The following is a 27,316-nucleotide window of genomic DNA, read 5'->3' on the forward strand; positions in this document are numbered from 1 at the left end:
ACCTAGGGTTCTAACTCAGGTGACCTTGAAGAGGCTGCAGTGAGAGTTTTCCAGGTAACAAATCCACTTTTCAGGTACCTAATCAGGGAACAGACCTAAGCTGCCCTGAGAAACAGAGTCAAGAGGAAAAGTACTGTTAAATATATTTTTTAAAACACCAACTTCATGATTATAAAGTATGTACTAAATGTAAAATATTTGGAAGATTAAAAAAAAAGAAAACTAGGAAAAAAATTGCCATAATCATTTAACCTAGGAATTACTACTGTTAACATTTTGGAGCACTGGATCCCAGATTTAAAAAACAAAAACAAAAACAGAAAACCTCTGATTTATCCACCAGATTTATCCACCAACATGGAAGGACTCTGTCCTAGTTTCCTTCTACCCCCTCACCGTTCTGCCATCGACAATTCTGCGAAAGCACAATTTGATATGGCTCATGACATTCTCTTTTAGATGCTCTTTGATAGAAAATGTACATTTACGTTTTTAATTTTTCATTATTATGAAGTTACTCATGAAAGTTTATATCTGATTTTTAAAAAATACACTTTGAAAAAATTTACAACAGAGAACACAGGACCCTCCCCACAAATACCCTATCCTCCAGCAAATGTCACACTGCAACTGCCCTCATAGGGTTAATGAGAATTCCGAGCCAGGTTACAGGCAGAATGACGAGGCCGGTCACCGGCCAGGTGTAGCGCATGTCCACCCGCTTCCCTGCAGCTCTAACTAACTGAGAGTCACACAACCCGCTGACCACCTGCTCCACCACTGTTCCTAGAAATAGACTCTCTGACCCTGGACCTTTTTACCAAGAATTACTTAAGGTATTTTTCAGATTCTGAATTCCGGGAGGACAGCTGCTGCCAACTGGTCTGAAGACCTGCACCAAGGAACTGACTCGTCGCAGAAATGCGGTTTACCTCCCTGTCCCATGACTTCACCCCTCACTTCCCCAGCAACCAGCAATCCCCATCACCTGTCCAGGCCAATTAAAAACCCCTCCACAAATCTCTCAGGGAGGCGGGTCTGAGGTTTCCTCCCATCTCCATTTGTCCACCACGCAATTACTACACTTTTTCTGTGGCAACCCCTGGTATCCCGGTATTTTGACTCACTGTGCATTGGGCAACAGACCTATTACGGTTACAACACAATCTCGTTCAAGTTTTCCTTCTTGGTTTCACTTCCTGTCTCTCTCCCCAGAGGCAGAGTGAGTGTTTCTAGCTTTGACCCTACAAGCATGTCCATACCAGCACAACAGGGTCCTGTTCTCTCCCATCGAGGGAGCTTCCTCCCTGCCACATGCCTTCCCAAGTGGTCTGCAGGGCCCATCGGCCTCTGGTGGGCCATCTTACTTGACGGAGGGAGAAGCTGTCATCATCTAGGACCACTCGGGCCCCAGCATCACCTCTCCCCTTTTCCTCTACCATTAGAGTCCCCATGACTAGAGGCATGTGACTGCACAGAGCTGAGGCTACACTCCTTATGACTCCCTACGGTGGGGGAAGGTTGTGGGGGTGGTCATGTGCTCAGGTCTGATCACTGACTGTGGAGGGGTGGAAATCCATGTCCCTCTTCCGTCCTGCATATTTGCTGTTAGATTCTACTCCTGTTTCCTGGAACTTAAACCAATGCTGAAGTCATTCTGGAAGAAAATGGGTCCAAGAATAAATGATACTTAAGAAAAAGAGCCTAGATGGGGCCCATAGCAAAATTCTTCATAAAGTGGTGAGTCAGCGTGCTCTAGCTGCCTCCGGAACATTCCTTCACCACGTGACCTGAGGGCACTGCTCCACTTACCACTCCCATTTTTCCCATGCGCTTCGGGTTTCCTCCTGGCATCTAAGTGTCAAATGCAGTGTGAGTTATTCACGGCTTCCTCTAAGGACTTTAAGAAACGCTCGACTATATCCATAGTTACATTCCGTTTTTGTCTTGTTATTCAAACATACATACATACATACATACATACACACAGGATCTTGCTCTGTCACCCCAGCTGGAGAGAAAGGGTGCAATCACAGCTTGCTACAGCCTCGACCTCCCTGCCTCAAGCAACCCTGTCACATCAGCCCCCTGAGTAGCTGGGACTACAGGTGCACGATACCACGCTCAGTTAATTTTTAAATTTTTTTTAGAGATGGGGTCTCACTACGTTGCCCATGCTGGTCTCGATTTCCTGGCCTCAAGCAATCCTCCTGCCTCGGCCTCCCAAAGTGCTGAATTACAGGCATGAGCTATAATTCAGCCCTAATATGTTTTTCAATCTTCTACTTTCATTAATTAAACTTGCTGGCCGGGCGCGGTGGCTCACGCCTGTAATCCCAGCACTTTGGGAGGCCGAGGAGGGCGGATCACAAGGTCAGGAGATCGAGACCACCGTGAAACCCCGTCTCTACTAAAAATACAAAAATTAGCCGGGTGCGGTGGCGGGTGCCTGTAGTCCCAGCTACTCAGGAGGCTGAGGCAGGAAAATGGCGTGAACCCGGGAGGCGGAGCTTGCAGTGCAGCCGAGATCGCACCACTGCACTCCAGCCTAGGCGACAGAGCGAGACTCTGTCCCAAAAAAAAAAAAAAAAAAACTTGCTAAGGGTTTTTCTATATTATTTTTTGAGAAGAATCAGCTTTTGGCTTTTACAATTATTTGTTTCTTTAATCTCTGATTTTACTTTATGTCCTCCTATTTCTTTCCACTTCTTCTTGTTCCTTTCTCGACTTTTTGACTCACTGCTTAGCTCACTTATTTCCTTTTTTTAAATTTGAGATGGAGTCTCTCTGTCACCCAGGTTGGAGTGCAGTGGCACGATCTCAGCTCACTGCAACCTCCGCCTCTGGGGTTCAAGCGATTCTTCTGCCTCGGCCCCCCAAGCAGCTGGGACTACAGGCAAGCACCACCACGCCCGGCTAATTTTTGTATTTTTAGTAGAGATGGGGTTTCATCACATTGGCCAGGCTGGTCACGAACTCCTGACCTTGTGATCTGCCTGCCTTGGCCTCCCAAAGTGCTGGGATTACAGGAGTGAGCCACTGTGCCCGGCGGCTCACTCATTTTTAATCTTTGTTTTTTAATAACTACATTTAAAAACATCAATTTCCTCTAATTGGTGCTTTAGAGGCATTCTCCAGATTCGGTGTGTGGCAGCTTTGCTCCTACTCTGCTTAAACACCCCTTATTTCCCATCGTGGTTTTCTTTCCTAGGAGTTATCCAGGAGCATGATTTCAACCGCCCAGACAAGTTTGTACACTTCAGATGTCCTGTTAGTGTTGGTATCTTTTCTATTAAAAAATTTTTTTTTAATGTTTTTGAGACAGTCTTGCTCTGTTGCCCAGGCTGGAGTGCAACGGCACAATCAGGGCTCACTGCAGCCTCGACCTCTTGGGCTCAAGTGATCCTCCTGCCTCAGGCTCTTCAGTAGCTGGGACTATAGGCACATGCCACCACATCCAGCTCATTTTTAAACTTTTTGTAGAAAGGGGGTCTCCCTATGTTGCCCAGGCTGGTCTTGAACTCCTGGACTCAAGCGATCCTCCTGCCTCGGCCTCCCAAAGTGCCGGGATTACAGGTGTGGATCGCCATATCCGGCCAAGTATAGTTATCTAATACAATTGCTCCGTGGTCAGAGAATGAGGTCTCCTTGAAAACGGTTCTTTGGGATTTCTGGAAATCTCTTTCTGCGGCCCGGCGTATGGTTCTGTGTTCTTGGAAGGAAAGGATGTCCTTTAATTCCTGAGTGCGAAGTTCCCAGCTCTCAAACCAAGCCTGTTAACTGTATTTCAAACCTTCCATACCCATATTAATTCTTGGCCTACTTGATCTGTCAACTCCGGGGAAGTGTGTGAAATGTGGGTGTGTCCACTCTGCTTCTAGGATTGTGGAGGCTTCTGGTCCACAGAGGCCCAAGCTGTGTCCTCTCAGAGCTGAGGCATTTTATCATCACAAACCCGCCCCTCTACTCACAAACCTGGAGCCTAAAATGCCATGGGTCTGATACTTACATGTTAACCTGGCTACCTCTATCTTTTCTCAGTCTGTGTTGTGTGGTTTTATTTTATTATTATTTTTTTTGAAGCAGAGTCTCATTCTGTCACCCAGGCTGGAGCGCAGTGGCACTATCTTGGCTCACTATAACCTCTGCCTCCCGGGTTCAAGTGATTCTCATGCCTCAGCCTCTTGAGTAGCTGGGATTACAGGCATGCACCACCACACCCAGCTAATTTGTGTATTTTTAGTGATATGGGGTTTCACCATGTTGGCCAGGCTGGTCTCGAACTCCCAACCCTCAGGTGATCCGCCCACCTCAGCCTCCCAAAGTGCTGGGATTATAGGCATGAGCCACTGCACCTTTATTTTAGGTTCTGATATTTCTTTAGGATAGAGACCTAAAATTAGATCAAAAAGTATGAACATTTTTATGGCCAAATTTGTCTTCCAGAAACACGAGAGCAGGCAGGTGGGGGTACAGAACGTGCCCTGGCACACTGAGGGAATTCCCACTCTGCAGGGAGGCTTCCCACCTTGCCTCTTGTGGATGTGTCCCCAGATTCACTTAAGGAATAAACATGAAGAAAACGCCAATGAAAGGGTTCCCAATATAATTCTGCCTGGTCTATAAAAAGCCCAATATCTGTGTTTGAAGCATTTGGATCCAGATGGGTGCAGAGGCTGTTGTCAAACATGCATCACTCAGCACACATCCCGGCACCCCACAATCCCCCTAAACCTCACATGCTCAGCCAGCAAACACCAGCCTGAGAATCCAGGCCCCAGGGGCCGCTATGTTTCTCAAGACAGCGGTGTGTTTACTGTCTTTTGTTTCTTAAAAAATAACGCACCATAAAAAAATGAAATCCTGTCTTTTACAGCAACATGGATGGAACTGGAAGATGTTCTGTTAAGTGAAATAAGCCAGGCAGAGAAAGACAAGTATCACATGTTCTCTCTCTTATGTGGGAGCTAAAAAATGGTGGACCTCAAGGAGATATAGAGTAGAACAGTGGTCACCAGAGGCTGAGAAGGGTCAGGTCAGGGCGAGGGAGTGAAGAGAGGTTGGTTTCTAGGCACAAACACACAGATAGAAGGAATAAGTTCTTGTGTTCAACAGCACAGTAGCGTGACTACAGTTACCAAAAAATTTGTTGTATATTTCAAAATAGCTAGATCTGGAACATTCCCAATGCAAAGAAAAGATAAATGTCTAAGATGATGAGCATCCTAATTACCCTGATCATTACACATTGTGTGCATGTATTAAAACATCACATGTACCCCGTAAATTGCACAATTATTATGTATCAATTAAAAAAACACATTCCATGGTCTTAGAGCTGCATCACGGTGAGTGTAGAAAACTCCTAATTCCTTCAGGTGAAAAACCGCTGTTCCCAAGAGACTGAGGAGTGGGCTCAGCGCAGCCTCCGTGGCCATGCAGAATAAACACAACCCAAGCTGTGCCAGGAGGGAGAGCCCACAGTGCTCTCAGGCATGCCCTCCTCACCTTCCCCTTCCTGAAGGGCTTTCTGATCACCAACGGCCTCAGGCACCAGCTTCCCATAGGAGTGCTTCTCGCTAGAAGCAAACTTCGCTGTATCAAAGTAGACAGACCCATTGGAGACATAGCTGGAAAACAAAAGAGGAATTGGGTGGGGGGAATCTAATAGACCCAAAAGTGTTTCAGCAGGATGACAGTAACAAAATAAAGCAGGGCTATAAAACTGCGAAATCTGTGGCCTATCTACTCTCTGTGGTGGCCACTGAAAACGGTATCAGCTGTTTGGACTGAGTGGGACACGAGGGCCCATCCCGCTGAGGAGGCGGCCTGCTTGCCCTGGGCAGCTCACCCCTCTGCCTGGCGTCCTGTGACCCATGCAGCTCCCACCCTGCCTTGCTCAGGCCTGCTGCCATCCTCACTCCTGTGTGGCCTTGCCTTCCCTGAATGTCCACACACCCTCAGCTTGGCCCAGCTGAGGCTCTTGGCCTCCACGAAGCACTCCAGATTACTCCAGTCTGGAATGACCCGTCCTCTCTGAACTTCGGCTTGCCCGTGCCTCTCAGCTTGGCACAGCCTCTTATGCTGCCTCACAGTAGTCTGTGTTAAGTGGGGAGAGAAGCAGCGTTAATGCTAAAGAGTCTCCCCGTTCCTGGCACTGCCACAACCTCTCGTTTCTCTTTCATCCAGCCAGTGTAGCTCCTGTGGGAGGGAAGCAACCTGAGGCTGGACACAGTGGGTCTCCCGGAGCAGGGGCACGGTACAGCACTGAGCGCTACAGACAGATAACCGGGTTCCTGTTTGCATTCCCATTTGTTGGCCATTTCTGAAAATGCTTACTTTGGAGATTGAGACAATACGGGCCAGGGAAGTGTGCAATGGACTCGCCAACAAAAAGTCACTAAAATCATAGCCAAGCAATAGATGCTGATGAAACGCACTCTCCCTCGGGATATGACACCAGGACTAGCGCTCTCAAAATGTCTGTGCAATGGCGCTGATGTCTGTGAAGGCCCAGCAGTATTCACACTCACCATTATGCAGCTCTGGGGCCCCATGACCAATGGTCTTGGCTGCCGAGCTTCCCAGCAGATTTTGGGTTAGGTTCTCACCATGGCCCCCAGGGCAGTGCAGACCCATCCTCCTCAGCCCCTGGGTGGGGCCCAGAGTTTCAGGAGGGTCTGCTGGGGACTTCTAGCTACGCAGCCCCAGAACACCTGCTCCTCTGCTTCCCGAACTCAGACTCAGAGCTGGGGAGCTCCTCCCTGAGCGATGTTCTGCAGCCCCCCTCCCTAGGGAGGGCCCTTGTGCTTACCCGTAACCGTTGTCCACAATCTTCTGGACGAAGTTCACGATTTCGGGCACATACTCACTAACCCGGGTTAAGACATCTGGAGGGAGAACCTGTGCAAGATATGAGAAAGCCCTGGGATTTTCCTTCTGAAAACCACACGCTCCATAAAAACGTCCCCAGTTCACAAAACAAAAAAGCCCATTATGCCCCCAACTCAAGTTCAATGTTGACTTGGCCACTTAATTGAGCCAGCTTTGCCAAAACAGGAATTCAGAAACCAGGGCCCTCAGTGCAAGAGAGCCAGCATGAGACAATCGTGACACTTACGTTTAGAGCCTCCATGTCTCTGTGGAACTCCCCTTCCCAGAACTTGGGCAGCTTGGAGAAGATGGAATTGTCAGTCACGTCACTGCCAAGTGTAGAATCCAGCCAGTCAGAGAGCAAATCCTTGGCCTCTTCCAGCAACACCTGAAGAGAAAGAAACAAAAACCCAGGAGTGGGCACATACTTCGTGTGAGCACATCTCGTGCAGTTGGTGTGAGCCCATCAGTGCCCTGAATTCAAAGGTGCTGACCTTGATCTGTGAAGAGTCACCGTCTCCCAGGGAGACAGCGATGCTTACACAACTGGCTTGGCTGGGACAAACACAAGACTCCACAAACAGGCGAGTCTCACATGAACTCAGAAGAGCAGAGCCGAGGGGACTGTGGGTGCAGAGGCACAAAGAGGTGGGAGCGCCACGGTGAGCCTGGTGAGCGTGTGCAGCCTACCTGGGGCGTGCAGGGCAGGGTCATGGGCAGAGGCTGGGCAGGAGTACACAGTGTGTCATCTACACACAACCACTTGGTGCGTTCAGGAAGATTCATGACAGGGACAACCAGAGGTTAGCAGAGACAGGCAAGGCACTGGTCCCAGAGGTCTCAAAAGCCCCATCTCCCTGATGCCATTGATTGAAGATGCCATCCCCACTTGACACACCATGGAATGGGAGGAAAAACCACCAATCCCAGAACAACATTGCATCCGTGTGACCCAGGTACTGACCACACACACTCTAAGCATGAGACATGTCCCAAATGCACTCATGTCAGAAGAGAGAAATGTCCACCCTCCGCCTACCTTGGAGGGACCTAGCGCTCACAGTGTACTGACCTGGACCTAGGACAGGGCGTGGCACCAAGCGGATGGTCTGTGGCCTACTATGGGGATGGGAGGCAGAGAACCAAGGATAGAGGGAAAAAGTGTAGGAAAATGGCCTGGCAGACAGTGAGGACACAGGGTGGACAGAGAAGCCACAACACAGACAGAGAAGGGGAACAGGGCCCATGTGGGCCAGGCTCTTGACGCAGTCCCTGCCTACAGCTCCTGAATCAAACAGATGTGCTAATGTATTGCAGGCCTGCGAGTGGCAAGGCACGTCTGCAGGAGTGAGCACACCCTCCCATCACGGCGGGGCATCCAGTGCGTAGACAAGCACCAAAAGCAGGGTGTGCGCCCTGGGGAGCAAAGGCTGCCAAGTCTGCTGCCTGGAAAGCAAACTCTGGGACTGTCCCAAGAACAGGGACACATGCATCCTGGCCCTCAGGGTCACCAAGGCCATGACCCAGCACGAACTGATGTCCTAATCAAGGTCACCAAACGCCCAAGCACATGAGCAACTGTGAATGGGAGTCAGCAGAAACGACAAACAGATGGACGCTTCAGATGCAAGAGTTATCAGATACATAATACAATCCACTAAGTATGACATGCTTAAAGAAATAAGGAGACACAGATACGCAACAGCAAGCAGGGAGAGGCCAGCAAAATGGCCCAGGTAGATCTGAAAATAGAGGCGAACGGAACCTGCAGAGATGAAATCTATTAACCGGCGAAAGAGTCTTACGTATCCTACTGAGTGACTGTGTTTCACTTCCTGTCTGAAGGAGAATTTGTGAACAGGAAGACAGAACTGAAGAAGTCATCCAAAATGGAATAGAGACAAGAAGGAAAATATGAAAGACAGGTTAAGAGACACGGAGAAGGATGAGATGAAATGATGAGACCCACATCTAATTGGCATCCCAGAGGAGAAGAGGGAGGGAATTGAGTAAAAGTGATACTTGAAGACGCGTCTGAGAATTTCTCGAAACCCAGGCAACAATCCAGACCCAGGAAGCACACAAAATATCCAATAGGATAAGTAAAAACAAATCTCTTATAATGTCTTAGTCAAATAGCAGAAAACTGAAGAGAGAGAATATTTTGATAAGGTGCCTGATAGAAAAGGCATATTTACCGATCAAAGAAAAGTGATTTGAAGGGCAACCGATGTTTTCAACAACAGCCAACAATGGAAGCCAGAGGACGGCAACCACCTCGAACAAACAGGGAGATATACACACTTCGAGATAGACAAAAGCTGCTTCCCACCAATACTTCTAAGATGATGTTTCTAAAACTTGCCTGGTGATAGGATTGGAATACTCAATGCTGCTGGTCATACAGATTAACTATCAAAATGTATAAATACAAAAAGATAAGAGACTTCTGGTTTCAGTTTCACGTAAGTCAGGAGCTTGGAAGTTGTCACTCTACCTAACAATAGGTAAAAAGCTGAACAAACTGAAAAGCCAACTCTTCTTAGATCCATAAGAGAAGTAAGGTCATAGGGCAAACCACTGCCCCCCAAACTGGAGAGACCAACAGGAGAAGACAGAGAATCACAACTTACCAGAGCAGAGACTCATAAGCTGAAAACTTATTGGGGGAACCACTGCTGGGGGAGGAAAACCAGGACTGTAACTGAGAGATTGCTGTACGCTTGGTGTAGGCAAGTCAGACAGCTGAAAACTCCAAGGACCCAGTCAAAGGTGACCCAACACTTTTGTGAGTTTTACCTCTAGGAACCTGACCAGGCTCTCACAGTGAATACTGGAGAAAAATCCCCTTGTGTTTCCAATAGCAAGAAGGGAAAGGAAGCATTCCAAAATACACCAGTGCACTCTGTTCTTTTCTTTTCTTCTCTTCCTCTTTCTCTCTCTCTCTCTTTCCTTCTTTCTTTCTTTCTTTTTTGAGACAGAGTCTAGCTCTGTCGCCAGGCTGGAGTGCAGTGGTGCAATCTCGGCTCACTGCAACCTCCGCCTCCTGGGTTCAAGCAATTCTCCTAACTCAGCCTCCTGAGTAGAAGGGATTACAAGCACGTGACGCCACGCCCAACTAATTTTTGCATTTTCTTTTTTTTTTTTTTTTTTGAGACGGAGTCTCACGCTGTTGCCCAGGCTGGAGTGCAGTGGCGCGATCTCGGCTCACTGCAAGCTCCGCCTCCCGGGTTCCCGCCATTCTCCTGCCTCAGCCTCCTGAGTAGCTGGGACTACAGGCACCCGCCACCGCGCCCGGCTAATTTTTTGTATTTTTAGTAGAGACGGGGTTTCACTGTGGTCTCGATCTCCTGACCTTGTGATCCGCCCGCCTCGGCCTCCCAAAGTGCTGGGATTACAGGCTTGAGCCACCGCGCCCGGCCTGCATTTTCAATAGAGATGGGGTTTCACCATGTTGGCCAGGATGGTCTCAATCTCCTGATCTTGTGACCTGCCCATTTGGGCCTCCCAAAGTGCTGGGATTTCAGGCATGAGCCACCATACCCGGCCAATAACTGGTAGGTCAGAAGTACAGGTAACAAACTACTACTTTCAATTGACATCTGAAATGGGGACAGTCTTACGGGACTAAGCCTTCAACCTGTCCGATCTGACACTGCCTCCTGGCAGATTGTGTTGGAAATGAAATAAATTACAGGACTCCCAGCTGATGCTTGCTAGAGAACTGACAGGTTGTTGGGGCAGAGGTGGGTTGGGTGAGGGAGAAATCCCTACATAATTTAAACATTGTTTCCCCCCTACCTCAAACAGAAGCCAATATGAAACAGCTACACACTGTAGGATTCCAAGTATGTGACATTCTGGAAAAGGCAAAACTATGGAGACAGTAAAAAGACTAGCTGTTGTCAGGAGTTGGGGTGGGGAGGGAGGGATAATGGCTGGAGCACAGAGGACGTTCAGGGCAGTGAAACTACTCTGTGTGATACTGTAATGGGGGATACGAGATAGTATTTGTCCAAACCCACAGGATGTACAATCCTGAGAGTGAATCCTAATGTAAACCACAGACTCAGGGTCATGACGTTCAGTGCAGGTTCACTGACTGTAACAAACGTACCCTCTGGTGGGTGCGGACACCGGGGGAGGTGACGGTGAGGTGGGTAGGGGATATACATATGACCTCTCACTTCTGATGTGAACCAGAATCTACTCTTAAAAAAAGAACTTTTTTTTTTCTAAAAAGTGAAAAAATAAGGAGAAACAGACAAATTCACCGTCAGAGGAGGAGTTTTGTTTTGGTTCTTGTTTTTGTTTTTTAGGCAACTGTATGAATAGGCTAAGCCAGCAGGAAGAATTAGCAAAGACACACAAAATATTAACAACATGGCCAACAGGTATAGCTAAGCGGATGGCATGTGGGACTGTGCAGTAGGTGATCAGACAAAATCTTCTCAAACACAAGAGAACATTCAGAAGCCAGCACACACAGGGGCCACAACACAAGTCTCTGTTCAGATCCAGCTCGGGACAGACCATACTCTCCAACCACTGGGTAATTAAGTTATAAGGGAATAACAATAAGTTAATATGAAAAAATACCATCCATTTGGAAATTTCAAACTTCTAGGTAATTTTAGATAATTAACTTTTAGATAATTACATCTAGATCATTCCTGGGCTGAAAAATCCAAAATGGTATTAGAAATTGTTCACAAGTACATGATGTCAAATTTTGCAGCAAAAACACTCAGAGGAAAATGTATAGCCTTAAATTCTTAAATCAGAAAATGAGCTAAACTGCTAAGTGAGACAATGAAAAACAGAATAAATCCAAAGAAAAAAAGAAGAAAAGTAGTAATAAAGAATGGACAAAAACTGATAAAAACAAAAAGACTAGAGAGGATCGACACAACAAAACTGGATCTGAGATACCGGTTCTTTTTTTTTTTTTTTTTTTTTGACACGGAGTCTCGCTCTGTTGCCCAGGCTGGAGTGCAGTGGCCGGATCTCAGCTCACTGCAAGCTCCGCCTCCCGGGTTCCCGCCATTCTCCTGCCTCAGCCTCCCGAGTAGCTGGGACTACAGGCGCCGCCACCTCGCCCGGCTAGTGTTTTGTATTTTTCAGTAGAGACGGGGTTTCACCGGGTTAGCCAGGATGGTCTCGATCTCCTGACCTCGTGATCCGCCCGTCTCGGCCTCCCAAAGTGCTGGGATTATAGGCTTGAGCCACCGCACCCGGCCGAGATACTGGTTCTTAGATACAACATGCAAAATCCCAACAGTGTCTTACATGGAACTTGACAAGCTGAGGCTTCAAAACACACCTAACGACAAAACCAAGATGGGGCCTCTTACCCGCCAGCTACGTGTGAGAGACAGCATGACACTCCTGCAGGACGGGACAATTTTTATAAATTTTTAAAATTTTAAATTCTTAAATGTTTTATAGAGATAAGAGTCTCACTATGTTGTCCTGGTTGATCTCAAGCTCCTGGGCTCAAGGGATCCTCTTGCCTTGGCCTCCCAAGGTGCTATGATCACAGGCACGAGCCACTGCACCTGGTCTGGGCTGGACAATTTGACCAACAGAACGGAACTAAGAGACACAAACACATGGAGACCCAACATGTAACGGAGATAATTTGTGTCTTAGTCTGTTTTTGTTTTGTTTTGTTTTTGAGACAGTCTCACTCTGTTGCCCAGGCTGGAATGCAGTGGCGTGATCTCGGCTCACTACAACCTCCGCCTCCTGGGTTCAAGCTATTCTCCTGTCTCAGCCTCCAGAGTAGCTGGGATTACAGGCGCCCGCCACCACACCTGGCTAATTTTTGTATTTTTAGTAGAGACGGTGTTTTGCCATGTTGGTCAGGCTGGTCTCAAACCCCCGACCTCAGGTGATCCGCCCACCTCAGCCTCCCAAAATGCTAGGATTATAGGTGCGACCCATTGCGCCTGGCTGGGAATGGGTAATTTTTTTTTTTTTTCTTTTTGAGACAGACTCTTGGTCTGTCGCCAGGCTGGAGTGCAATGGCACGATCTTGGCTCACTGCAACCTCTGACTTCCTGGTTCAAGGGATTCTCCCACCTCAGCCTCCCGAGTAGCTGGAATTACAGATGCGCACCACCATGCCCAGCTAATTTTTTGTGTTTTTAGTAGAGATGGGGTTTCATCATGTTGGCCAGGATGGTCTCGATCTCCTGACCTCTTGATCTGCCCACCTCGGCATCCCAAAGTGCTGGATTACAGGCGTGAGCCACCATGCCCGGCCTAGGAATGGGTAATTTTAAAAGAAAATTTGTTTCTTACAATTCTGTAGGCTGGGAAGTTCAAGGTCAAGGGGCCACATCTGTTCTGGGCCTTCTTGCTGGTGGGGACTCTCCGCAGAGTCCCAGGGTGGCGTGGAGCATCATATGGCCGGGGCCTCATGAAGGCCAAACTGGCTTCTGTAACAGCCTCACTCTCATGATAACTACCCCACTCCTGTGATAACCCATTAATCCATTAACCCATTCATGAGGGCAGAGCTCTCATGACCCAGTCACCTCTAAAAGGCCTTACCTCTTAACACTGTTACACTAGGGAGTAAGTTTCAACATGAGCTTTGGAGGGAACAAACATTCAAATCATAGAAATCAGTATCGGAAGACATAAGAATGATACAAAACAGTAAGAAAAGGACCAATAACCGCATGGGAAAGGGGGAGATATGGGGGCACAGAATCACAGCTGGAAGCAAGCATGTGACAAAATGCTCAGTCTCAGGAAAGGTTGGAAAAAGGGACATTGAAACCAAAGAAATCAGCACTTTGCATTCATGGCATTGTTGAAAGGGAAGAATCTGACAATACAAATGTGGGGTGGGTGTATGTGCAAATACACAGCATACCCGAAATGTGGTAGAGGAAGAAGAAATTTGCATAGACATTTATTTCTTTTTTTTTATTTTTTTTTTTGAGATGGAGTCTCGCTCTGTCGCCCGGGCTGGAGTGCAGTGGCCGGATCTCAGCTCACTGCAAGCTCCGCCTCCCGGGTTTATGCCATTCTCCTGCCTCAGCCTCCCGAGTAGCTGGGACTACAGGCGCCCGCCACCTCGCCCGGCTAGTTTTTTGTATTTTTTAGTAGAGACGGGGTTTCACAGTGTTCGCCAGGATGGTCTCGATCTCCTGACCTCATGATCCGCCCGTCTCGGCCTCCCAAAGTGCTGGGATTACAGGCTTGAGCCACCGCGCCCGGCCTATTTCTTTTTTTTTTAAGAGTCTGGGTCTCACTCTGCTGCCCAGGCTGGAGTGCAGTGGTGCGATCATGGCTCACTGCAGCCTCAAACTCCTGGGCTCAGGTAATTGTCTCACCTCAGCCTCCCCAGTAGCTGGAACCACAGGCATGCATCACCATGCTTGGCTGGTTTTTAAATTTTTTGTAGAAATAGTCTCACTATATTGCCTAGGCTGGTCTGGAGCTCCTGGGCTCAAGTGATTCTCTTGCCCTGGCTTCCCAAAGTGCTGGGATTATAGGTGTGAGCCACTGTGCCTGGCCACATAGACATTTCTGATATGGCTACTGTGAAGATAAGAATGAGCCTAGCAGGTCTGTGTCTGCCACCTGAGAAAGGCCTGCCTGTAGAGCTGGCCATTGGCTGTCATCCAGGAGCTGAAATGTCCCCTGTGCTAAGAGGCCGGGAAACCCAGCTCTGCGGCAGCAGCCCCGTGGGCTGTTGAACAAACACTGTGGCTTATGCAGGTGGAACCCCAGCTTTCCTTCTGGGGAGTCGGGAATTGTGGCATGTGCCAGGCAGAGGGGGCCTATGTGATGGGCTTCCCTGGGGAGGGACATTTCACACATATGGCTGCATTGTTTCCTGGTGGGGGAAAGTGTGCTGCGTCCCCTCATGGGAGGGAGGGAGGAAGCTTCAGCAGCCTGTCCGTGGATGACCGAAGACTCTGCCTGAGATTCTGCACCCTCGCTGTGTCACTGTTATAAACCTTAGACGAGATGATAAGTCAATGCCAAGTCTTATGAGTCCTTCTAGAGGACCCCAGAATGTGTGGGCAGTGTTGGGAACCCCGACACAGTCACCCACATATATCCTATACAACCCAGCAATTCCACTTGCAGGTATACGGCCTTAAGAAACTTGCAAATGTCTACCTAGAGACAACACAGAACAACTCATGGTTCAGGAAAAGACGCTCCACGTCACTAGTTATTAGGGAAATGCAAACCAAAACCACAGGATATACCACCTCACACCTACTAGAATGGAAAAAATGAAGAATAACAAGCTTTGGCAAGGATACGGAGAAAACAGAACCCCAGTGCACTATGGGTGGGAATGTGTAATAGCGCAGCCACTGCAGAAACAATACAGTGGTTACGCGGAATATCAAAAATAGAATCATCCTATGACCCAGCAATTCCACTTCTGGGTATGTCCCCCAAAGAAGTGAAAGCAAGAACTCAAACAGATATTTGTACACCCAGGTTTACGGCAGCATTACTCGCAATCGTCAAAATGTGGAAACCACCCACGTGTCCAAGGGCAGGTGAAAGGATGAGCAAAATGTGGCCCATCTATATACAACAGAGCATCGTTCAGTCACAGGAAGGAAGCAGAGTCTGACACGTGCTACAGCATGGGTCAACCATGGGGACACTACGCTGGGCAAAATAAACCAGACACAAAAGGACACTGTCTCTACAAAAAAAAAAAAAGCTTTTAAAAATGGCTAAGATGGTAAATTTCTTATAATGTGTGTTTTACCACAATTTAAAAATATATATATTAGTGGAACAACTGGGAAAAAAATTACAGCAGCATTGTTGGTAACAAGGAAACCTAACTGCCTGTCCCAGGAGAACAGACAAACAGCTCGGCCCCCAGGTGGGCACTGAGGGAGTGACAGCGACCACATGCGGGTCCGTCCCAGAAGCACAGCTTGGGTGAAAGCACACTCATGACTACACACACGGGGCGCGTTTCCATGAAGTTTGGAAACAGGCACAACGAAGCAATCTGCTGAGTCAGGACACAGAAGAGACCAAACTAGAAAGAAACATGCCGGCGAAGGGCAGACGCGGACTCCCTGCCCCATCACTGAGGTGGGGCCAGGGCGGTGGTGAGGGAAGGCAAGGCTGCCGCCTGAGTGGGGCCTCTTTTTTCCACGCACAGCTGCAGCCATCTCTTCTCTTTCCCATCGAGTTCTTAAAGGGTGACCAGCAGGTGGCGCTGGCACAAAGGAGAAGGCCTTCCTGACAGGGTGCCAGTCACAGGGGGAAGGCCTGAGGAAGAGGGCAGGGTCCCCTCTGCACCCAGGTCTCTCCCCTGTGTCTGAAGGAGATCTCGGCAGGGGCAGCAGAGCTGGTCAACGTGAAGGCTCCAAGCTCAGTAGGCACCCACAGGCCTCAATTCTCCATTCAGTGGTAATCCCTGCTCCTCCTTCTCCAGCGGGTGGGGGGAGAGTCCACTGGAGAATCCTGGAATGCTTCCACAGAAGGCGGCCTCCCCACATTCCAAGTGCACCTCCTGCCTATCTGATGGGAGTGCTGGGAGGGTGTGGATCCCGAGTCTCCTTCCAGCGGCACAGGCTCTGCACCCAGGAAATGGGGCAAGAGGGTGTGGGAGGGGAGGAGCACTGACTCTGCCACCACAGAACAGGGCCACCTGCCGCAGTGGGGCTACGGGAGACACAGCGTGTCTTCCACTAAGACAAACCGTGGAATCAATCCGCGCACACAGATCCATCTATGCACGGCCCGACATGTGACCCGAAAGGGCTGGCTGGAGACATGTGAAGCCTCACCTCCACACAGCTGCTGACTTCCTCTCCAGTGAGTCTGGACTGCACAGCTTTCTCAAGCGGTTCTGTGGCAAGCTGCACTTCGTGCTGAATCCGTTCGAGCATCTGCTTTTTATCAGGATCCGTCGTCTCATTTAATTTTACTGAAAATGGCTACAACCATAAAGAGATGTCAAACCTATTAGATACTGCTCAGCAAAACCCCGAGTTCATAAAGGTGATTCCAGGTAGGAAACAGACCAGTTTTTCCCACGGCCCATAGAGATAGAGAAGTTTGCACCCCAAGTGGCAGGGCAGTAAGTAACTAAGGGAGACTGAAGCACCCCACTCAGGAGCTCCTGGTACTGCCCTCTCATGTGTGCCCCTGGACAGGGCACCTAACCTCTCTGTGCCTCAGTTTCTCCAATGCAAAATGGGTGTGAGAGCAGTATTTCTAGGGCTGTTCTGGGGATGAGGAAAAGTGGGCCACCCAGTGAGTTCCCAGCTACTCGGGAGGCTGAGGCAGGAGAACGGCGTGAACCCGGGACACGGAGCTTGCAGTGAGCTGAGATCCAGCCACTGCACTCCAGCCTGGGCGACAGAGCGAGACTCCGTCTCAAAAAAAAAAAAAAAAAAAAAAAAAAGAAGGCACTCAGGCCTCACTGACCTAAAAGATTGCTAAGCTCTAATTTTATTCCTGTTTTTAATTCCAGAGATAAAATGCCATAAACATATCTGTAATGATTACTGTAATTACTAAAGATAATTAGTAGAGAGTAAAGTCACCTATTCTTACTATTGTCATAAAAATAACTATATAATAATGGTTACTCAGAATGAAAATACTAGAGAGAACTAACTTCTTCAAAAGATTCTGGAAATTTACAGTATTACCAAATTAAAAAGCTTAGTACAGCTTTTGTGTCTCAGGCAGAAGTTTCTGATTTACTTGTGACCTTGGCATTGAAAATTAGATAGCAATATTGGCAAGCATTTTTATAGGTGTAATTAGCGGCACCGTGATGAATTCAGTTGTTTTCCTGTAAGTGGTAGGAAGGTCACCTACTCTCCACTCCACCCCAGTGCATCTTTCCTGGTGACTTTGTCACAGGCCAGGGGACCTTACCTATCGAGACTTCAGTGCCCCTGATGGAACTGGCTTGAGTAACATACACTTTGTGAAAGCCTGTGAGACTGACACTACCCTAGGACAGTAATCTACAAAGGACCGAGAAAAGAAGCAAAGGGTTTGGTTTCTAGAGCAGACAGCAAGAGGCCCACCTTCAGGGCAGCCTGAACATCCTCCAAGAGCTGTGCCGCTTCAGGCCTCTTCTCCAGATACTGCTCGAACAGGTGGTTCTGCCGGGCCCTCTTGATGATCTAGGGAGGGAAGAGAGACATTGGGGAGTGAAGCTTGGAACCCAGCTGCATCCCTCTGCTGCAGGCCACTCTCTCCCTTGGCCAACCCTAAGTGAGGGTGAGGGTGGTGGCAGACAACTGTGGGCCCCAGACACGCATACCATCATCAAATAGAAACACCACCCTCCATCTCCCACCTGCCCTAGTGCCCAAGGCCTAATGTGATCTTTGTGACACTTAACGAAATGAGCCCGGGGGGCCCCAGCTTCCCCTGCAAGCCACACGTTGAAGTGCGTGCTATGGGACGCCTTCCTTCTGCACAACACCAGGGGCTACTGACCCCTGAGCAACATGCAGGTTTCTAACCTGTCTGAGCATCATAGAAATGATATCAGCAGCATAAGTGGTAATATTAACTCATGGAGGGGATTAAAATGATGTTTATCAGGTCAAAACACAGGCTAGCTCAAGCCTACATTATTTTATTTACTTATGCAAAAGTCCTATCTCCTTTCACACCATCCAATTGCATTTAAAATTTAATCTTACAAATTCCCTTTACCTTGTCGTCAATATCCGTAATGTTCATGCAATAAAAGACATCAAATTTGAAGTAATCTTTCAACACTCTTCTCAAGATATCAAAAGAGATGTAGGACCTAAAGCAACGAAAAAACAAACATTTCCAGACCAGACGATATGTACAGCTGAACCTCCAACAACACAGGTTTCAATTGCATGGGCCCACTTATACATGATTTTCGCTGCCATCCCTGAAACAGCAAGAACCCCCTCTTCTCCTCCTCAGCCTACTCAACATGAAGATGGCAAGGAAGATGACCTTCATGATGATCCACTTCCACCTAACGAATAGTAAATACATGTCCTCTCCCTGAAGATTTTCTTCATAATATTTTCTTTTCTCTGGCTTTCTTTATCGTTAGGAATACAGTATGTAATGTATATACAAAATACGTGTTCACTGACTGGCATGCTATTGGTATGGCTTCTGGTCAACAGGAGGCTATTTTGGTAGTGAAGTTTTTGGGGAATCAAAAGTTATGTGTGGCCGGGCGCGGTGGCTCAAGCCTGTAATCCCAGCACTTTGGGAGGCCGAGACGGGCGGATCACGAGGTCAGGAGATCGAGACCATCCTGGCTAACACAGTGAAACCCCGTCTCTACTAAAAATACAAAAACTTAGCCGGGCGAGGTGGCAGGCGCCTGTAGTCCCAGCTACTCGGGAGGCTGAGGCAGGAGAATGGCGTGAACCCGGGAGGCGGAGCTTGCAGTGAGCTGAGATCCGGCCACTGCACTCCAGCCTGGGTGACAGAGCGAGACTCCGTCTCAAAAAAAAAAAAAAAAAAAAAAAAGTTATGTGTGGGTTTTCAAATGTGCAGAGGGTCACGCCCTCTACCCTCCAGGTTGTTCAAGGGTTGACTATACATGTCCTTGGCACTGCAACTAAAACATGAACAAATAAAAGGACTCTGTGGCATCTACAGCCAGCTACTCATCAGGAGCTACAGCCATGACCATCCAGTGGTCAGGGGGGTCACAGCCAACTCAGCCTCAGGCCTGTCAGGTCTGAGTGTCACGGGAACTCAGCATCTGGGGACCCCCACCAGAGCCTGAGGGATGAGAGAAAACTTTAAGGTACGTGAGAAAAAGTGCCTAGGTCGAGTCCAGCATGTTAGCAGTGGGGCTATGGACATTTTGTTTTTGGTGATCTGTAGTCTTTCTGCAGCGAATATGGATTACTTATGGAATTAAAATTTTCATCATAAAAACAAGAGAAGAAATTCAGGCTTGATTCCTCAAATCTCAGGTCTCTGTAGCAGATCTAAGATTTCTGTGGACCTAAGATTCCCGCTGTGGATCCCAGTGGCTCTGACTTCTGCGTACAACTGCAGAAGCCGCAGGGACACTCCGCAGTGGACCTACCTGGCGTGCCCCATGTGAGATGCGTCATAGACGGTTGGCCCACAGCAATACCACGTCACCTTTTTCCCATCTTGAGGTATGAACACTTCCTTTGTTAGGAATGAAGGAATGACGATCACAAGAAATGCAAGAAACACTGCACAGGATTACCAAAAACAGCAACAAACATCACAGTGTGGCTTGTGTTTTGTGCAAACAATTCAACAGAGACCATTTTGTTTTACTGTGAAAAGTCACAGTCTCAGTGGGAGCCCAGTGAGATGTACAGCACCTCCCACCAACTGAGCCCTGGGTGGGTGGGGCCTCTTCCTCCCTGGCCTTCTACTCACCTATGGAGGGACGCTATAAAGGGAATCCATGATCTTACTTATTGCTGAAATGCTGCTTATTTAACAATAACACAGTTAATATTACTGAGTACCCACCATGTGCTAGGCCCTGAGTTAAATACTCAATACGTAGTACACTCTAGGATGTAGGTTATGTCATTTTCTTTTAACAGATAAAGAAACTGAGGCAGACAGCACTTGGCCAGGGTCAGTCCCTGTCGGAGGAGCCCGGCTTGGAGGCCAGGACCCCTGAATCGTGGTGCTGCTCACCACTGTTCTGGCACCACCCCTCAACCTCCCAGCATCCTCAGACCTCTCTGGGGGCAGTATCCTCAACCAGTTTCCAGAGGAAGGCCATGAACTCCCTCACACCTGACTCTCTGTCTGCCAAACGTGCTCCCTGATGGAAATCCAAGCACCCCCGGCCAGAGTCTGGTCTGAAATCTCTGGAGTCACTGGCCATGCCCTGAGCCAAGCAAACCATGCAAACCCCATTCTGTTAGGAACCAATCCTGCCTTCTTCTCAAAACCTGCTGTGCTCCCAGCAACATCCAGCCGGTTTACAGTTTTGCCCATCCTGCTTGGCTCACACGGTGACACCTGCTGCAACCACATGTCCTCCTGAAAGGCCTGGCTGTGGATGACCTCAAGTATTCACGGTTGGGCAGAGTCCGAGAGACAAGCCAGGGTGATCCATGCCCAGAAGCCATGCGCAGGCTGCCACATGAGGCGTGATCCTTCATGTGTCTGAGTTTCAGAGGACAGCTCTGCCCCTGGGCCACAGAGATTCTAACATGGAAGTGACTGAAGGATCTTAAACCTGGATTTATGGAATTCCAGAGCCCAACACAAGGAACGGAGAAGTCTGTTGTGTGACAAGGCACAGGGGCCGTCCTGCCTCCCATCGTGTGCATGTACCACAGCATCTGTGTCCTCCTTACCTTGTTCCTGGTGAGGCTGTTGTAAAGGTGGAGTCTGCATGGCTGGGTCCCAGCAGGAGGGGACCACTGGGGCTGGACACGCCGGCCTTTACCTGGGAGGCGAAGAGAGCAGGGTCAGGGTCCAGGGGCAGCACCAGGAAGTGCAAGTCGCCTCTTCGTCTGGAGACTTGGTTTTTACAACGGGACTACAGTTTTCCATGAAATTTACACAACGTGAAACCACACGAACCTCGGTCAACATCACGCAGGTCAAAGACAACCGTGTCTTTCTTTTTTTTTTAGACGGAGTCTCGCTCTGTGGCCCAGGCCGGAGTGCAGTGGCGTGATCTCGGCTCACTGCAAGCTCCGCCTCCTGACAACCGTGTGTTTCTTTTGCTTTCTCATATTCTGCATGGCAGCGTACCCCAACAACACCCTTGGAACCCAGAAGGGCTGAGGAACGCCTACACAGCGTGCTCAGCACACTCCACTGCTCTTCAAATACTGGCCCCTTGCTGGCAGCGAGCACACCACCACCTGGCACTCCTGGGTCAGTCAGGGCTCAACACTGACAAGGTATGGTCTGTGCCGCCGCAGTCCTGGGAACCTCCCCCGCCCAGAATCCCTCACTGGACAAAGTGAGGATTTTGGGGACTCTTCTTGGGACAGAGGCCACCTCCAAGCCTCCAAGCCCTGGCAACAGAGGCCAGGAGTCAGGGCAGAAAGGACCCCACCGTGGCTACTGCCAGCAGGCAAGACTGGCTCCAGCCCAGCTCCTCCTCACCACTTCGGACACTGCAGAAGCCAGCGGCTGGCTCCCAGCTCTGGGCCCGCAGCCCAGCAGACTCTGATCCAGACACTGGGCTTCAAGCTCCACACAGGTCTATACTGCCTTCAGAAATAACCTGAGCTCCTCTCAGCCCCCAGGCAGAGACCCTTGCCAGCTAGCCCCTCAGTGCAGTCACCTCCTCCTAGCCAGACTTCCCCAGTTGTTCCCCTCCACTCGCCTGTGGGCTGCCTGGGCTGCTCTGACCACACTGCTTCCAGGTCTGGCTTCCAACCTGGCATGAGGCTGTCCTTACACAACCTACATCTGGGACCCCTGAAGGGGCAGAGCTCTGTCCCTGGGGCCAGGGGCAGTCACAGGGTGATTATTCATCCTCTGAAACGTCAATCCTGCAAAGCTGGGTGTGGAGGACGGTACCTGGTGACTTTGCCATTGTCCTCGGCCGGCTCCTGCCTGCCCTGCCCCCTCAGCAGATCCCCACTTTCCTCCACAGTTGTCGCCTACAGGTCCAGGTTCTGCGTTATGCTCTGCTGGACACCTCTGACCTCAGCTGGTGCCTGGCCCTGGGAAGGGCTTCACATATCGCTGCTGAGTGGCACCAGGAAGGCCTATAAGATGGATACTCTGGATACTCCTGGCACTGACCTGCGCCCACCCCAGCAGGCCGCCTGGCAGCTCACCAGGGTGCTCGCATCCTGCCTCCTCCTGTCCTTGGTTTCTGTGCCAGACAGTCTGGCAGCATGGCCAGCAAATCGCCACACAGTGATCACGGGGAAGTTGGTCCTGGGCAGCAGCCATCTCCTGGCCTCCTGGCTCTTGCTTGGGCCACAAGAGCCAGGACGGCAGACGGTGATGACAAACAGGCCAAGGGCAGGAAGGAGGGCGGCTGCAGTGTGTGTGTCTGGGCAGGGAGGGAAGTGTGGGCAGATAGGAGATGGGGCAGGAGACGGAGACAGGTCCAGTGCTCAGCAGAAGCCCCCACTCTAGGTGAGTTCCAGCAGTCACAGGTGGTCAGATTCTAAAGCATAGGAAATTCCCAATCCTAATCAAACATCATGTGCTTATTGAGGCCAAGTGTAGCTGGGCCTCAGTTTACGTTAAATGCCTCACAAGCCCTTGAAGGAGAATCTCACTCAATGCCTGGAGGCATTCAACTGGTCACTCTAGGATCCGGTCACTCTAGGATCCCTCACTCTCCTCCCTCACTAAGACCCTGGAGCTCCTTCCATAGGACACTGCTGCCATCTCAGACAGCTGGAGACACTGCCCAGAAACACAGCCATGAGGCCACGGGATCATCACACTTGCCCTGCTATGAGGAAAGGGCCCAGGGTTCACAGGACTGAAAGTTCGTCCAAGAAGCCTGGCCACAGCCAGCTTTCCAGCTCCCCTAAGGCTGCTACCTCCATACAGCTGGCGATGGGCTCCCCAGGAAACGGGTTACGAGGCCCAGATATACAAATTCAGATTTGCAAAAGGAAAGAACTGAGAGATACTACATAAGGACCCTTGTCCCCCCGGCTTTTTTTTTTTTTTTTTTTTTTCAAGACAAAATCTCGCTCTGTCACCCAGGTTGAAGTGCAGTGGCACAATCACAGCTCACTGCAACCTCCGCCTCCCGAGTTCAAGCAATTATCCTGCCTCAGCCTCCAGAGTAGCTGGGACTACAGGTGCCCGCCACCACGCCCCACTAGTCTTTGTATTTTTAGTAGAGATGGAGTTGCACCATATTGGCCAGGCTGGTCTCGGACTCCTGACTTCGTGATCTGCCTGCCTCGGCCTCCTAAAGTGCTGGGATTACAGGCGTGAGCCACCGCACCCGGCCTGTGCTTTTGTTTTTTTGGGAAAAATGAAGATACATTCATTGATTCCACAGTCCCACCCTGACCTGAGAGATCCAACAACAGAACAACTATGAACCGCTCATGAGAGACATGCCTTCAAAACAGGGATGTGGGAGGATGACGATAAAACGATGGAGAGAGAAGCCAGGAAGTGGCAAGCAGTGTCTGCCTACATCACATCAGATGCAGACAGGACCCAAGCAAGGGGTTCATGGAGAGAAATCAGGACCCAAGCAAGGGGTTCATGGAGAGAAGTCAGGACCAAGCAAGGGGTTCACGGAGAGAAATCAGGACCCAAGCAAGGGGTTCAGGGAGAGAAATCAGGACCAAGCAAGGGTTTCACGGAGAGAAATCAGGACCAAGCAAGGGTTTCACGGAGAGAAGTCAGGACCAAGCAAGGGTTTCACGGAGAGAAGTCAGGACCAAGCAAGGGTTTCACGGAGAGAAGTCAGGACCAAGCAAGGGTTTCACGGAGAGAAGTCAGGACCAAGCAAGGGGTTCATGGAGAGAAATCAGGACCAAGCAAGGGGTTCACGGAGAGAAGTCAGGACCAAGCAAGGGGTTCACGGAGAGAAGTCAGGACCAAGCAAGGGGTTCATGGAGAGAAATCAGGACCAAGCAAGGGTTTCACGGAGAGAAATCAGGACCAAGCAAGGGGTTCACGGAGATAAATCAGGATGAAGCAAGGGGTTCATGGAGAGAAATCAGGACCAAGCAAGGGGCTCACAGACAGAAATCAGGACCCAAGCAAGGGGTTCAGGGAGAGAAATCAGGACCCAAGCAAGGGGTTCATGGAGAGAAATCAGGACCCAAGCGAGGGGTTCATGGAGAGAAATCCTTCATCAGGAAGTTAAGGGTCCTCCATCCGAGGGGAGAGAGCAACACCAAACCTTCATGTTCGTAAAACCACGGCCTCGTCTGACAGACCCACACCTTCCTCAGTGAAGGGTGTGCCTGACACTCTTTCCCGGGGGCAGGCAGAGGCCGGCAGGCTGCAAGGGCTGAGCCTCCACTGTGGGTGAGAAGTGCCCAACAAGTTCAACGTCCTGATATCCAGTGGACCTCCATGCTGGAGGCCGGCGATCCAGGGAAGGGATTCCCCTGGAAGGGGTCTGGCTTCACAGGAATAGGGCCCTGGGGGTTACGCAGAGCCTTTCCTTTTTTTTTTTTCCCCCCCTGAGACAGAGTCTCGCTCTGTCGCCCAGGCTGGAGTGCAACGGCACGATCTCGGCTCACTGCAAGCTCCGCCTCCCAGGTTCACGCCATTCTCCTGCCTCAGCTTCCGGAGGAGCTGGGACTACAGGCCCCCACCACCATGCCTGGCTAATTTTTTGTATTTTTGATAGCGATGGGGTTTCACCGAGTTAGCGAGCATGGTCTCAATCTCCTGACCTCATGCTCCGCCCGCCTAGGCCTCCCAAAGTGCTGGGATTATAGGCGTGAGCCACCGCGCCTGGCCAAGCACAGCCTTTCCATGTCTGAGAAGATCCCTCGGGCTGCTGAGGCCCATGGTCTCAGAGAAAGGACACAGAAGGTACATGGGAGGGGCTGGTGACAGGCGGGCATGCTGAGGGCCGGACACGGGCACATTTGATGCTGCTGGGATGGCCAGCAGAGGTGGAAGGGCGAGCAGGAGGAGGGGCACGTGGCCTACCGTGCCAGGAGGGAAGGTGCATACTTGGGGAGTATGAGCAATGGAAATGGAGGGCGTTCCCACTCAGTGAGGGCAGCGGCTCTGATTCTCACAGCTACATGGAGGGAGATCCACGGCTACCGTCATCCTGGGGACATGAGTGAGGACACTCCACTGGACTCCATGGCGCCTCGGACCCACTAGAGGTCACTGGATGCTCTAGCAGTACCAGGCTCCAGTTCCCACCTCCCTCTTCAGCCCCTGCTCAGTGTACACCAAGCTTGAGTGAGGGTCGCCTGACATAATGTCCATCATTCCTGGCACAAGCAGTCCCTGGCAGCCTCTTGGGCAGCCTGGGTGATGAGGGGATTTGGAACCTGGGGAGGGCACAACAACTCCATTAGTGCTATCCACGGTCCATTCTGTTACACAACAACATGGCTCTGCTTCCTCTCTGTAGGTTAAAAGGTGTTTGCAAAACCCTTCCTTCATCTCATAGTGTGGATGGAGGCTTGTGTCTGTACCGCTCTTTCAACAAGTCCCTATGAGGGAAAACTGGACAGGCCACTGCTGAGCTAGAGGTACGAGGCCCACTCCACCCCCTAATTCCGCCCCCCTCTGCCTGTGTCTTGGAACGGCACATGGCAGGGGGAACAACCTGACACCCGAGCACTTGGAGAGAAGGCACCTCATAGCATAGGTGTCACCTGGGTGACCACACTGGAGGCTCAGGCAGGAATGGCTACATGGGGAAGGAGATGACCTGCACAGCAACGGCCTCCACCCTATGCTGGGGAAGGAGTGTCTGCTGCAGAGTTATCCAGAAAACACGGCCCCTAGGAGATGTGACATCCCCACCTCCACCCTGGTTCAAACAGTGGTCTAGCAGAGGCCTGACCCATGGCAGAGGCGGGGTGGCATGTTCCAAATCCCAGGCCCCAAATGAGTTTAGAGAAGCCCCCAGGAGGCCACCAGGTACAGCCAGGACTACCAGGGCACAAAACCTACCCCCACATGAAGGTGGAGGAGTGCCCACAGCCACAGGAGGAGCTGAGCCACCCAAAGGCATACTTCAGTGATAATGACATGGAGCCCCCTCAGATTTGCCACAGACAGTGACAAAGCCATGCAGGTACCCCAGGAGTATCTCCCTCAGATAACCACAGCCACGTTTCCCAGACACAACCAACAACCACAGGCTGGAGCTATGGGACAGACATCATCTCAAAGAGAAAAAATGACTTATTTCCGATTTTTTAAAAGTTCAATGCCAATTAATACTTTAGGATTCACTGGGCGCGGTGGCTCACAGCTGTAATCCCAGCACTTCAGGAGGCCGAGGAGGGTGGATCTCGAGGTCAGAAGATCCAGATCATCCTGGCTAACATGGGGAAACCCCGTCTCCACTAAAAATACAAAAAAATTAGCTGGGCGTGGTGGCGGGCGCCTGTAGTCCCAGCTACTTGGGAGGCTGAGGCAGGAGAATGGTATGGACCCATGAGGCGGAGGGTGCAGTGAGCCGAGACCACGCCATTGCACTCCAGCCTGGGTGACAGAGCGAGACTCCGCCTCAAAAAAACAAAAACAAAAACAAAAAAACTTTAGGATTCAACGATTTTAAAGCTGGAGGATAGACACGCTGCAATCTTATGGAAAAAATAAAGAGAAAGAACTGAGTCAACCAGAGCCAGGCACAGTCTTAGCTAAAAATCACAAGGCTAGGGCCCGTGGCCTGGGCATGCTACATGGAACCCCAGAGCCGCAGCAGCTCTGCACCCCACCACCTCAGGCAATTCTGCCACAACAGTGATGTGAACATCTTGCTCCTGAATACCCAACTCCACAGGGTATGACT

At 50.1% G+C, this 27,316-nt stretch overlaps 1 protein-coding gene across 8 annotated transcripts in view; it reads right to left on the reverse strand.

Annotated features, from left to right (window-relative positions):
* CARS1 (cysteinyl-tRNA synthetase 1) overlaps nucleotides 1–27,316 on the reverse strand; it is a 57,948-nt gene that overhangs the window by 20,506 nt on the left and 10,126 nt on the right. For 5 of the 8 annotated variants that reach the window (XR_011610416.1, XM_011721268.2, XM_011721265.2 and 2 more), the window contains 8 exons: nucleotides 21,219–21,310; nucleotides 19,949–20,037; nucleotides 18,568–18,664; nucleotides 17,928–18,026; nucleotides 16,671–16,820; nucleotides 7,121–7,261; nucleotides 6,815–6,903; nucleotides 5,509–5,630 (listed from right to left, as the gene is read on the reverse strand). Coding sequence is in view for 7 of the 8 variants with exons in the window: in XM_011721268.2 (XP_011719570.1) it covers nucleotides 5,509–5,630; nucleotides 6,815–6,903; nucleotides 7,121–7,261; nucleotides 16,671–16,820; nucleotides 17,928–18,026; nucleotides 18,568–18,664; nucleotides 19,949–20,037; nucleotides 21,219–21,310 (879 nt within the window). In the remaining variant the exon portion in view is untranslated. Of the gene's footprint in view, nucleotides 1–5,508; nucleotides 5,631–6,814; nucleotides 6,904–7,120; nucleotides 7,262–16,670; nucleotides 16,821–17,927; nucleotides 18,027–18,567; nucleotides 18,665–19,948; nucleotides 20,085–21,218; nucleotides 21,311–27,316 lie in introns of all 8 variants that reach the window. The other 3 variants (XM_011721270.2, XM_011721272.2, XM_011721271.2) reach the window with 1 other exon arrangement.

Source organism: Macaca nemestrina, chromosome 12 (assembly GCF_043159975.1).
Source record: "Macaca nemestrina isolate mMacNem1 chromosome 12, mMacNem.hap1, whole genome shotgun sequence".
Lineage (NCBI taxonomy): Eukaryota > Metazoa > Chordata > Mammalia > Primates > Cercopithecidae > Macaca > Macaca nemestrina.